Here is a 13,782-nt window from a genome sequence, read left to right as displayed (position 1 = left end):
TTTGTAAAAACAGCAGTAGTTGAACTAAGAAGCACTTTTTAAGTTGATAAGTAGAGTGTAGATCTTTGGTACAAAATTGTTGCTCTCTGGGTGATATTCTTTTACTGGTGGTACCCTAGATGTTAGAGGTCAGTGGAAGAGTTTGTGTGAAATACAAGAAAAAACTCAAAGGCTTCTTTGGTGCAAGTGCTTTTTAGCTATATGGAGAACTGTGGACAGACTTGAAATGCCTTCCACATTCTAATTTCTAGTAGCGTATTGTGACAACTGCCCATTACTCTTACCTTTCATGAACAGAATACATTGCTTTTATAATCTAGAAGTAGGTTTTGGGGTTTTTTTGGGGGGGGGTTGGTTTTTTTTTGTAAAGAGAGAAGGAAGTTCCGAAGTGCTGAAAACACATTCTTTGGTAATCTCTATTAATAAACTTTGTTCAGAACAATTTTGGCAGGAGGCAAAATCCACATTTGCATAAATCAGAAATTCACCTGGGGTTTTGCCTTTTTGTGCAGGTAGCTTTGTGGTCTTTCATTTATCAATATGTCTTATGGTTATGAATTTGGTAGTATAAACTAATGTAAGCCTCATTCTAGATTTGAAAGAGGTGATGAGTTTTCTGGCTAGACTAGTATTTTCTGCTAATAAGGAAGGGAGGGGTGCATTTGGGATGATGTTGCTTGTTCAGTAAACACCTACTAAGAACTGAGGAGAGACTGATGACGTATCATCTCAGAGACCACACAACAGCTACCAGATGTTACCTGGATAGAATTTGGATCAAATGAGAACAGGTGACATTGGACAGTCATATTGCATATTTCTAGGTCAGCCAGTCATTAAACCAAATTGTTTCTTTGACTGCTTTGCTGCCTCATTTTTACTTCCTGTGAAAGTGTTTATACATGTATTTAAGAGAAACATGAAGAGGTTTGTTCTCTGGCAGTTTCTTAAGTATGCACTTCTTACTGTAGTTAGAGAGCACTTCATATTTCACAGAAAAACCTATAGGACACTTTATATGTATTTACATTTTTTATCTTTTTTTATATACAAGGATGTTGAGATGACTGCATTCTTTGTATTTGAGGACTTCATTAGTTTGTGAATACCTCCTCTAGAAACTCTGTTTTCTTCTTATGGTATTATAATGGGCTCCTTATAAATGCAAGACTTGCAAAGTACCAACTGATCCACCATGATTACTCTTGGATTCCTTTCCTCCGCATCCTCTTTTTGTTACATATTTAAACTTTAAACACCAACTGCTCTGCCTACCACAAGGGAGCTGTGACTGGAGATGGAGCCTCTAGGTGACACTATCAGACAAACAATCAGCTATAGTGACTGTGATTTCCATAGAGAGAAGATTGATTTAATTTGGGAAATAGCCAGCAGGCACAAAGCCAGAGGTTTGTTTTTATGTGTTTCTGGTAACCAATTCAGTGATACAGATGGTGGGCAGGACACTAGAATACATGAGATACATTGAAATAGAATGGGCTTGTTCTCTTTTAAAGTTTTCTATGAAGTGTCAACAGCTTTCTAAAGTCTAGCATAAACTCCTGACATGTAAAGGGCTTACATGATGGGTGTGGGGTAAGTCTTGGCTGAGCATTCTGATTTTCTAGCTAAGACCTTTGGCTCAGGAATACAGACAGGAAGGGTTCTGTCTCTTTGGGAAGACTCTAAGATGATGATGTTTTAATTACAGAGTGTTCAAAGGCTAGGGGAAAATCTAGTGGCATTAGAAAACTGCCCCAGGAGAATATTTGGAACATTAAGATCCACCAACTCCTATCTTGGAAAGTCGACAGGTATAAATTCTTGTAAGCCCGTGTTTCTCTTCTTTAGGATGAGACTTTGGTTGTCTGGCTTGATAGACTAGTGATCCGCTTCTCCTCCTCCTCCCCTCACCATTGTATATAAATATGCATTGTCTATATTAAATTCCTAAATTAATTTAAGGTTGGTCTACTCTAGAATTCTTACAACATGTTGTGGCTTTCAGGTAGAGAAATGGAAGTAAGCAAACACAGAAAGACTGCTGACATCTCAACCAGCATAGCTAGCTGTGGGGATAGAGAGTCAGGTTATGGAGGCTGCAGCTTTGCAATTTTTTTCTTTCTCTAATCTGCAGAATATTCCACCTTCTTTCAACCAGCCTGATGGTGATTGCTCATGGTTGTCTCAACTGGATATCATTTCTGACAAATAATGTCTCTTGGTTAGAGGTGCTAGCTCACTGTCTGGGATGCAAATACCCAGGGTTGCCAGTTTCTTCTTTGGTCAGGCTTGTTGCCTGCATACCATTTCTGGAAATGGGAAACTGATTGCTGATGGCTCTACTCACCCTACTGTTTATGTTTTCTGCCTAAACTAGCTTGTTGTTATTTTCTCCTGTTTGCATAATCTGTGAGAGGGTCTCACAACTCTCATTGCTGAGGAGCTGAAACATAAAAGTCAGGTAAAAACAGTCTCTGTTCTCTTCAGGTACAAGTTTCAAGTCTTCTTTCTCTCTCTTACTGGTCATTATTCTTAGATGGTGTGGGTTGGTTTTTTTCCTATTTTAAAACACCATGGAGTTGAAGAGGTTATACCGGGACCCTCCCCCAGAGCTGTATCTCTTTTTTAAGAGAGTCATAGCCTCATAACTTCTAGGATATATCTTAAAATATATCTTATTCACTTCTTGACAATACCAAGCTAGTTTGCTTACCTGTTGGTATTTTGGTAGCACCCCAGACTGGCTAGACAGCATGGGTATGTTCCTCCTCTGTTATTGGTAATTATGCAGAAATAATTACATCCAGTTCCAATTCAGTTATTTGGTTTCAATAGCAGCTACTTTGGCACAGCACATGATCCAACAGATGGTTTCATTTGTTTCTAATCTTATGAGCCAACTGAAGTCAGCAGTTGTGCTGTATTTCTTTCAAAGTCCTATCTGTGTTCAATCAGCCGTGCTGCCAGGCTTAACAGCATTGCTTTGAAAGCAAATCTTCCCTTTTTTTTAAAACATCCAGCTCTACAAAGAAATAGTTTTATTCAATTACTTTCAACTACTGTCAGGCCTTCAAAATGAGGATTGTAGGCACTTCTATTCTAGTATAACAAAAATCATTTACCCTCCACCCAAGGAGGGGGGGAACTCTTCTGCCACCTGCTTTATTTGAAGCAATACAATCTTTTGCAGGTCACTGAAGTATCACTTATAGCACAGAACACCATTAATATATTTTGATAGCTTTGTTGTGCACCATAGTATGTGAGGTTTGCAAAGCTTTTTAGTTCAGCATGTAATAATAAGCAATTTTTAGGAAAAAAAGGAATTCAACTCATTAAATCTTCTTTTCCAAAAACTGGATGGCTGTGCATTTTAAAAGTGGAACTTTGAGAAATAATCTGATGGTGACTTTGTTAATAGACCCATCAATTTCTATTGGATATAAGATAGGATATAAGAAAAGGTTTGGGAGACTTCTTTAGTGTATACCTTTATCTCACCCTCCAAAAATGAAAAAAAGCACCCTGGTGCATCCGTAAGAGGAAATACATGAATTTCACTTCAAGAGTTCCTAAAGTGGTTCTTAATTACTTCTTTTGAAACGTGTTTAATTGCAATATTTCCTGCATATTTGTGATGTAAACCTGCAATTTTGTGATGTAAACCCCTACTTGTAGATGACAATGGGGTGGCTTCTAGTGGTGTCAGCGTAGTCTCCTATATGATTTGTGTACTGTTGCCTTCTCAGTGCTGGATTTGCATTTGCATATGTGATTGAAATGATCAGGCAGAATGAAATACAAATCAATTATTGTCTCTTTAGCATTAGAAATTTTCTTGTCGGTATTTTGTTCCATGAGTTTCTTATGTATTCTTAAACATTATTGAATCACAGAATCACAGATTCACAGAATCGTAGGGGTTGGAAGTGAACCCCAGAGATCATTGAGTCCAACCCCCCTGCCAAAGCAGGTTCCTTAGAACAAGTTGCACAGGTAGGTGTCCAGATGGGTCTTGAATATCTCCAAAGAAGGAGACTCCACACCCCCCTGGGCAGCCTGTTCCAGTGCTCTGTCACCCTCACCATGAAAAAGTTCTTCTGCATATTGGTGCAGAACTTCCTATGCTCCAACTTGAGGCCGTTGCCCCTTGTCCTGTCCCCACAAACAACCTAGAAGAGGCTGGCCATTTCCCTCTGTCTCCCACACTTCCCATGTGTATAAACATTAATCAGATCCCCGCTCAGTCTTCTAATTCTATGATTTAATGATCAAACTTTTTTTTTTGTAGTTCTACTAAATTTTTTTTTTCTCTGTGTTTTGAAAAGGTACTTGGGTTCTGGCACAGCTCCCAGTAGTGGTATGGTCCTCATGGAGGTTGGCTTACTCAGTGGTTTCTCTGTGTCACCGGATTTCGTTCCAGCAGACAGTACAGTTAAGAAGATGGAAAAGGACAATGGAAAAGTCAACCTATACTTAGACTCAGTAAGTTGAAAATACAAAGAGATGTGTTTGTAGTGATGCTAATCTTGACCCTGCCATTGTTTGGTTTAATTTTGGAAAGACATTATTATTGTTATTACTATATTCTGCTATTCATATTGAATTAATAGTTCCACTGCTTGTGAGACAGATCAGATACATGAAACTTAGTTATATTTGTAAGGGGCTTCTAGATTACACCTCTTAAAAATCATATATAAGGTGGCAGATGTTTCAAGAAGTCTGTTATTTGGACAAAATGACTACAAATGAGAGAAGCATCTTTATATGCGTCCTGACTCCCAAGTCTTTAAAAACGCAGTGGACTGGCACAGAGCTAGAAGTCCTTACCTCTTGCATGAAACTAACATCACCAGGGTTCTCAGGATGTTTCTTTTTTGTTTTTCTAGCTAAATCAAACCCAGGTTTGTGTGGATATTCCAGCTGTGAGAGACTTCAAAGTGGCAAATATCCAAGACGCTGCAGTGACTGTAGTGGATTACTATGAACCTAGTAAGTGTCAGTTATTCCAAATGGATCTTAGTGATTCACAAGTTTAAAAGAAAGTGTGTTTTTCATAGAAATTGGACAAATTTTAGTGAAGAGAAAGCCACATCAAACTGAAATTTACTTTTGCAATTAAACTGCAGGCTCTTTGGACACTGGCATGCTAAATTTTCTAACAAATAATAGTGTTTTCCTATATGTGTATATATATGTATTTACTGTCCCAATGACTTGGTTCTTCAGCTGGCATGAATTGTCATAAGTTAATTGTCAGCTGGTATAAATTGGCTTCAATCTGGCCCAATGTGTTCTCCAAACTACCAAAATGAAGCAGGAACTTCACTGTGGTTCACTTACCAAGTGATTATCTTTCAAGTAGCTTTTCCATCTGTTTCTTGTTTAAACTAAGTCCTTCACTGGAGAAAATGCCAGTGTTTTGATTTCTATAGTTATGTAAAAAAGATGTACATGGGAAAAACAGTTTCCAAGTTTTTTTGATTTGGGTTTGGTTGGGTTGGTGGTTTGGGTTTTTTTGTGTAGAGTGTGTTTTAGAGAAAGGCAGCAACATACAAAGCTCTTGGCCAAAATGAAAGGCAAAGAAAAATTGCAAGCTGCTGGAGAAGACATTAAAGAGGTTTTCATTACATCAGCCAGCTGAAACACTATTAAGGATTTGGGTTTGATTTGAGATAAGGCATAAAAAAGTTGTTTAGGCAATTTCCTTCATGTTGGTTTGTTTCAGCACAAGACAGAAGACAATCAGATATGCTGTGATGTGTGTTAAAAAGGCACATGTGAATGCGTATCTGTAAATATTTTTATTCTGCATAGACACATTTAGTATCCTTATATTATCAATAAATGAATATTAATTTTAAAATATTAATTAATATCCTTAACGACTAAAATTTCTGGGACATAATAAGTGCTGAATAGGAAACTGACTTTAAGAAGTTGCTTCAAATACTGTTGAATATAGACACCACTCCTATGATTGTGTAGCATAGACAAGTATTATTGGTCAACATATATACATACAGCATGATTTTGAGTTCTCCTGAGAGAGCTCCTTCCTGTCTAATAGAGGAAGGTGCTTTTGTTTTAATCTATTATTTCCCATCACTGTCAGAGTTGGTGACCCAAGCTGCAGATATATATTTTACATGATTGTGACACTCAGATTCATGTCATATTCAGAGCTGGGATATGTCTTAGTCCTCATGCTCCAGCATTTATCAAAAAATTTATGTGTCAGACATGACAGCTGCCATAGGTATAAGAACTGGCTTGGATGCAAATAAAGCAGTGCCAGGAAGGGGGTCTGTGCATACTACGGTCAGTATGCACAGCTACTCAGCACATCCAAATGACTGCTGCTTTTCTTGCCTGGTTTTGTTCAGAGCTAGTTGGGTGTCACTGTTAGGTAAGCATTTTAGACTGTAAAGATACATCTTCTATTTATTTATTTATTTATTTATTAGTATTGTTAAAAGAAGCTGGATATAATTTCAGTTAAAAAATACTACTAACAAAAAACAATTGCAGCATCCCTAGCTGGAATGAAAACCTTCAAACTAAAGAAACCCACCATAGGAATGAGACTTCAAAAACTTGTTCTGTGAGTGATTCTCAAGCATTGAGGCTTTTAAATGAATGCCATTTTCCAGGCTGCTGCTCTGTTTGGGTTCTCCCCACCTCAAAGAACAGGGGAGCAAAATACAGGAGCAGGAGCTAGGTGGGATGGGCTGCCCCAGATTCAAGAAGCTGGAAGATGAAGCTCCCAAACATAATACTGAGAGGGAGAGGATCAGTTATGAGAGGCTTAGCACTTAAATGTCACAGACAGCAACCTGCCAGGTAAAACATTTGAATTCCTTTGTCATGGTGGTTGCTGGGTAGGTAGGGGAAAAATTACTTTTAAAATGTTTGGCTGAGGTTTGTGAGCAGATGGGGTCTAATGGTTCATACTAAGTCTATGAAAGTGTGCCTTGCGTTTGCCTGAAGTTGTTGAGAACATTTGGATGTTTTGGGAGAAGAACAAGGATTAATGCCCTGGGCTTAAACACCCACTGTAGGAAGTATTTTGCCATGTATGGATGAGGTCTGCATCCAAGTTTAGTGCATCCTTTAAAAATACTTTCCTTGTGAAGTTGATTTGTTGGTCAGTACTCAGAAGTTCATTAACTAATGGTAGTCAACCTTCCTGAACAGGGAGAAGAGCGGTGAGAAGCTACAATTCAGAAGTAATGCAAAGTATAACCCCTTGTGACTTCTGTGAAAGTGATTGCAGTCTTTGCCACCGAGATGGATCTCCAGCCTTGCTTCAGCACTCTTCGTTGGCCTCTTTGTTCTGTGTGCTGCTTGTCCTTCATGTAAACTTGCTGTGCAGTTGGGTGGTGTAAAAGGAAACAGATTATGTTTTGCATTTAAGGTTTCCATAAATTATCCAAAGAAAATTTTATGTTCAGATACCAGCCCATCTTTATTGATTACAGTGACCAAACTCCTGCTGCGTTCAGGGGGATCTGGGCTGGCCCATATGGTGAATTTCTGGCTGTGCCAGAAAACTTCTTTAAGTGTCTGCTGAAAAAAACTTTCCAAGTGTTAGTTTCATACTGAAGTTATTTTCTGAAGAAGCACAGAGTTACTGAGAAAGCAGTCTGAGAACATACAAACCTAGCTCCACATTCCCACTCCCTTTTCACCCCAGCTTTCAGTTGTGCTTATTTTTTAGGGGTGTACGTTAGTTTACCATGCTTCTGTGAAACACTGTCTGCTTCTCCCTTGGAGTGTTGGTAAGCAGAGGCCTGGGAGCTTGGTATCAGAGCTTGCTTTTTTCTGTTCTGCAAGCATGACACTTAACATTAATACTGAATTTTGCCGTATGCTCTCATGGGGAATAATATGAAAAATAAAAGGAGCTGGCTTTGGAGCAGATCTGAGAGCCAAAAAGTGCTGCATTCACAAACTGCTGAATGCTCCAGAAAATTGTCAGTCTTTTTTTTATCATTATAGAGAAGCTAGGTGGAATTTTTGCCAATTCATAAGCTAATCAAGTTTGGAAATGAGGCCTCAGGATGTTCTCATGCATTCTACTCCGAAAGGCTTTTACTGTAAATGTATCAAAGATGGAGTCTGATGTTTGAGACTTCATTTTTCTAGGCTCATTCAGAAATAAATCTAAATTCTCTTTCTGTGTGAGAATGCTGATGTCCACTGGCATATTTATGGCTAGCTAAAGGTTGCTTTGATCTGTTTCTGGGTTTTGGAAGTCTTCTAGAAACGTCACTTTTGGGGCATCATTTCTGCCCTGCGTTTGCGGCGTTGTCAGCCATGTGAGTGGCATGACCCTAAGCAGCTGCTTACTGCTCTCCAGCCGTGTCGGCTGGTTGGCCCCGAATGCCCTCCGTGTGTGCAACTCCTGCTGTTGGGTGGCGGGAGAGGCTTTTGGGAGGTGTGGGCTGCACATGCGCTCGGCCCAGCAAAACAATTGCCATGCTTGCTTAACTTGAAACACATCCATGTATGCTGAAATGCTTTCCTGAAGTGGGATGGAGGAGAGGGAAGGGGAAGACCAGCAGACATCTTTACAACCCGAACCTGTGCTTTGCACACGGGGAGAATTACAGGTCTCTACAAATGGGGAAACGTGTGAGCTTGGAAGCTCTCCCTTCCTGAGCGAGTGTAAGACCGGCTTCCCTATCTGGCAGCCGATTTATCCCTCCTGAACACTGCCTGTGATACCTAATGCTTACTTCTTTTTGGTAAGGAAACCAAGCTGATAACAATCCTAGTTACTAAAATGAAGTTAATAGCTGTCATGCTGACTAACAGAGGTAGAAATTTTAAGGCTCTTGATTCCCTTTCATACCCTTTTGAGACGGAGTGTGTACGTGTTCACATGTAATAATAAGGCAGTCACTTTCCTTGAGCAATTTCAAATTTTTACTGACATTTTGCTACCACTTAAAAGGTGTATTTTTGTATTTTATGCTCATCTATACTCTTGTTCACAAAGGAAATTAGTGGATAGTAGCATGGGAAGAGGCCTGAACTTCCTGAAGTGGGTGCCTTCTAATACCGAGGCATACGTTTCTAACTTCAGAACCTGTTAAGGGGGGGGTTATATGTTTTACTTTAGATGTATTTAGAATTTAAAATATTTTTTTCACAAACTTTGGGTTCTGTTCTGTTGCTCTGGAAGTTCTCAGTAGTTGGTTCATGCTTTTCTCTTGTCTTTGGTGCACTTTGGATGTAGCCCCTCAAATGTTGACCAGTGCCTTAAACACGAGTGCCTGTGGTGCCATGGTCCACGTGAAGTATTACCATATTTATGGAAAGCCAAAGCACTATTTAGCCAATGGGATGCAGGATCTGGCCCTCTTGGTTGCAGGGGTCCGAAGCTAATATAAACCGAGATATAAACCGAAACACATCTTTGTGTCTCAAATCCTTTACCCATGTATGTGAGCATGGATTGAATTGTGCCAAATGTAAAATCTGGAAATCATTCACACTCTAAACTGGGATCTGTGTTGCTGTGGGTTTGATTTCTTGGTGACCTATGAAAGCAGGTCTTCTGTTGCCTTTGAGGACAGCAGCTTTGACATGTCCTTTGCTTCCATTTAATATAATTCCAAGAACCCAATGCTCACATGCTTTCAGTTTTATTATATAGAGAGCTTCTAGAAGGGACATTGATACCTGATTAATCCTAGGATAGAAAAGCTTATTTTCTAGACAAAAAGCTTATTTTCTAGACAAAAAGGTTATTTTCTAGACAAAGTGTGCTGGATATAACCGACTCCTTTGAAGTAGATAGTAGGAATAAATTAGTTTTACTTTGCAGGCAGTCCGGGCTTCCTGAATATCCTCCAGAAAAATAGATTTAAACTGCTCAGTTTAATTTCAGACAGTGCAGCTTTTGTTAGTATTCCCTTACATTTGTTTTTGAGACAAACACCACATGTTTTTAAATGACTCTTGGCTGCCTTGCACACCCTGCTAAGAAGCATCAGTCATAATGTACCATGTCGTGGAAATTGTTGGAGTCAGGGAACAAACATCCTCTTTCCTTTCGCTTTTTTTCTATACCTGTATCATTACAGGCATGCAAATCTGCCCCTGTACTAAGCTATTTTAAAGGAGCAGTGTACATTTTTATGACTTTAAACAAATGTTTATACACTAGAGGCCTTTAAAAATTCCTCCACTGAAGCCTTCAGTCACTTTGCAGTTGTGGCTAGTGCTTGGAATGAGTTGCAGAGGTTGATTTTGTATTGTGTGTTGGCAGTGGTTGGAACAGAGGAAAGGAAGCGTTATCTGGGAGAGTGACTTTGTTTTCCTCATTGTTATACAGGAACCTTTACACAAATGCTCAGCACACACATTTTTTGATTGCTCTGTAAAGTAAGTTTTTGAGGTTCCAGAGGCCATGCCAGGGAATCTTTTAGGGAAAAAAAACCCTTTAGGAACTCTTTAGGAACAAGGTCTTTAAGGAGTTTTAAGGAGTAGTACTAAAAGTAGTCAGAGAAAGGTATTTTTGTGATGGAGACTTCATGCTGCATTGCCTGAACATTTCTGCATGGTTTCTTTGAAATCTGAGTAGTCTCCCTGTGCCCTTTTCAGCCATATGCCATCAATGGATGTGATTTCAGGGCTATTAGTATGCTAATTAAATTAGTAAGAAACAATTTTTTTGTTTAGGATTGAGTTTAAAACATAATGCATTTTAAAAATGACACCCCCTCCCCTAATTCTACCCCTGCTAAGATCCGTGATCTTAGCTGAGGTTGTCTGTCCGTATTTCTCTGTGGATGTGACACAGGATCACAGAATCACAGAATGTTAGGAGTTGGAAGGGACCTCAAAAGATCATCTAGTCCAAACCCCCTGCCAGAGCAGGATCACCTAGACTAAATCACACAGGAACGCATCCAGGTGGGTTTTGAGTGTCTGCAGAGAAGGAGACTCCAAAACCACCCCTGGGCAGCCTGTGCCAGTGCTCCATCACCCTCACAGTGAAAAAGTTGCTCATATTCACATGGAACTTCCTGTGCTCCCCCTTGCACCCATTGCCCCTTGTCCTATCCCTGGCTTCGTCCTCCTGACCGTCACCCTTTACACTTTATAAACATTAATAAAGTCACCCCTCAGTCTCTTCCAGTTGTCTAGAAAGTTTCTGTACCAAAGGCTATTGTACAGAGCAGGGAACGAGTGCTGCCTAAGGGGTTTTCAGCACTTTGGACTCTGCATGGTGGGCCAGCCCAGTGCCTGGTTTAGTTCCCAGTGTGGCACCGCCATGCTCCCATTTACTTAAGAGCAGGAGCCTGTGGCTTGTGTACATCAGTGGCATGTGATAAAAGGGGGAAGCGGCCAGACTGGTGCAGGAGAAACAGAAGTGCCAAGGTCCAACGTTACGTGCCTCTCTTTTGCCTTGAAAGTCAGTGTTGAAAACTGAAACTAAGATTCAAAAATTGGTTTTATCCAGTTTTCAAAATACTGTCCTAGCAATACTTCTCCAGAGGTGGTGTTCAAGTTGGTATGAATATTGGCAATATTTTGTTTGAGCAATTTCCTGCGGAAAGCGTATGTATGTATGTAGCCGTTATGTAGGCTCCAGTATACTACCATGTATAATGTATGTGCAATTATATAGTTGTACATACTTAATGTATATGCAAAAATTTACAAGATCTTCACAAAGTGCCCGAACCAAGAACATTGTGTGGTGTTCCCTTTTCCCAAATAGACAGTTAGGTTTTCAGGAAATAATAAATTTGGAAAGCAACTGGTACCTAATGGCATAATTTTTTCTATCTATCTCAAGCACTAGAGCAAAGGTATTCGATTTTAATTCTAATGGCAAAAAATATTTCTTATAGCCTTCCAGCATGAATCTTTTTGCACTGTTTAGTCCTCTAAACACCTAGAAGATTTCAAAATTAGGTGGTCTCACTAGTAATTTATCCATAAAATATGACAGCAGCTCTGTGATCAGGTCTTTTTGAGTTATTATTAGATTTCCCTTTCTGCCGTGTCAGAATACTTGCCTTAAGTGTTGTTTCTCATTCAGTTCATTGTATTTTTGTGTGTCGCTTGGAAATGCCATTATGCTGATGTTATTAGCTATCCATGCAATAAAGTCTGACAGTGTGCTGTATTAGATCAGTCTGGTGATTATTTTTCCTAATGGATAGCTCATTATTTCCAGATATTCGTGCCCATTAATTGCTTATGTGCTGCCTTTGAGTCAACAGAACTCTGGTGTTAAGATTTCTCTTTAATTTCATATCATGCAGTTTGTTTCTGTATTTCTTAGTGGTTACCCTAAAGCTTCATCAGCCTTGCTCAAATCTTGCTTAAATCTTGTTATATTAAGAACTAATTTTCTTGTGGTGGCTTTTAGTATTGTTAGGTTCAGTGAGATGCTCATACAAGGAAGAAAATGCTAAGATGGCTGGCTCAAGGGAAGTACCATGTAAGTGGGTGTAATGTGCTACACATTAGCTGTGCTACTGCCTATTGCAACTCTTCCTTTTCCATATCAGGCCTTAAGCAATTTGAGCTAAAATTCCTGTCTGCCTTGGGATGTAGTCAGTTACCCACTTTGGTCTAGTTTAGGATCATCCTATGCATTTCCACTTTGGATCAACTCAGAAATGGTAGAAAAAAGCACACTTCTGTGTGCTGTTTTGAGCAAGCAGAGGTGAACTAACACGCCAGCTATGCAGACTGCTTCTGCCTTCTCGAAAAATAAAACAAATGTTAAGGAACTAGACTGTTTCACAGGCTTTTGGAAAATTGTCATTGATTTATTTTTCTTCAAATAAAGTTTGCAACAGCTATTTTGAAATTCTATTAAAGATTACTTTTAATAACATGTCTACTGTTTGCTTGTTTAACCATGCAGCTACCTGTAGTAGATCGCAGTTTCTCTACTCATCAGCATGTCATCGAGGCTGCCTTGTCTGTGTTTTAAAGTTCATCATTTGAAGTGATGCAATGGTGACTTCCATGGTCAGGCTGCTAACCATGACCTTACAGGTCATAGTTTGGGACTTTCCCAACTTGGGGTCACCACGTTTTAAAAGCATATTACTTTAGTCAAGATAAAATTACTGGAAGCTTTGCCATATGATGTCAACAGAAGTTGTATACCTGAAGGTGATGTGATGAACTCAGTTAAGACAGGGCCTTTGTGGGTGTGGAGAACCTCGGGAACTTTCTGTGAACAGGAGCAAAGCTTTCAGATGCAGAACTTGCTGTATGGGGCCTGAAGTGGCAGCAAAAAAGCTCCAAGTAATCTTTATACCAAAGTATTTTATAAAGAGCCTAATTGAGTTGATGTACAAATTAGTGGTTTTTTTTTTTTTTCAGGTGAACTGCTATTTTCACTGTCATTTTTTTATGCTTTAGAACTTTGGTCTCTGTAACTTTATCTTTTCCCCAATTCTCCTCATAGTTCCCTCGCTGTTCCTCCTGCCTGCCTTTGGCCCATTTTGGCTTCAAGGTCAGGTTCTGCTCACCTCTTTGACCCTGACCTTTGAGCAAGTTTACCCAACCTTCCCTGCACTGACATCTCACAGATCTACCCTTTCCTTCAGAGTGTTAGTTTCCTGTCAAGGCTAAAGTCCTTTTTTGCTATCATGCATAAATAGCTGTCAACTCAAACTCAGAGTAGAGAAAGGACACTGGACTTCTCAGCACAGATTTATGAAGCTGAAATGATGTTTAACCAACCTGATAGCTTTCTACAATGAGAGGATTGTCCGCATGGCTGAGGAGAAA

The 13,782-nt window shown here is 39.5% G+C and overlaps 1 protein-coding gene across 1 annotated transcript in view; it reads left to right on the top strand.

Moving 5' to 3' along the window:
- The window catches only part of CD109 (CD109 molecule), a gene marked incomplete at both ends in the record, with an annotated part of 79,007 nt that extends 71,613 nt beyond the window's left edge, over positions 1 to 7,394 (top strand). Inside the window, 3 exons of the mRNA XM_084261152.1 lie at positions 4,332 to 4,488; positions 4,896 to 4,998; positions 7,204 to 7,394. Coding sequence (XP_084117278.1) covers positions 4,332 to 4,488; positions 4,896 to 4,998; positions 7,204 to 7,394 — 451 coding nt within the window. The remainder of the gene's footprint in view (positions 1 to 4,331; positions 4,489 to 4,895; positions 4,999 to 7,203) is intronic.
- Between the last annotated feature and the right edge of the window lie 6,388 nt (positions 7,395 to 13,782).

Source organism: Gallinula chloropus (genome assembly GCF_964237585.1).
Source record: "Gallinula chloropus genome assembly, chromosome: 3".
NCBI lineage: Eukaryota > Metazoa > Chordata > Aves > Gruiformes > Rallidae > Gallinula > Gallinula chloropus.
This window is presented reverse-complemented; position numbering and strand designations above follow the sequence as displayed.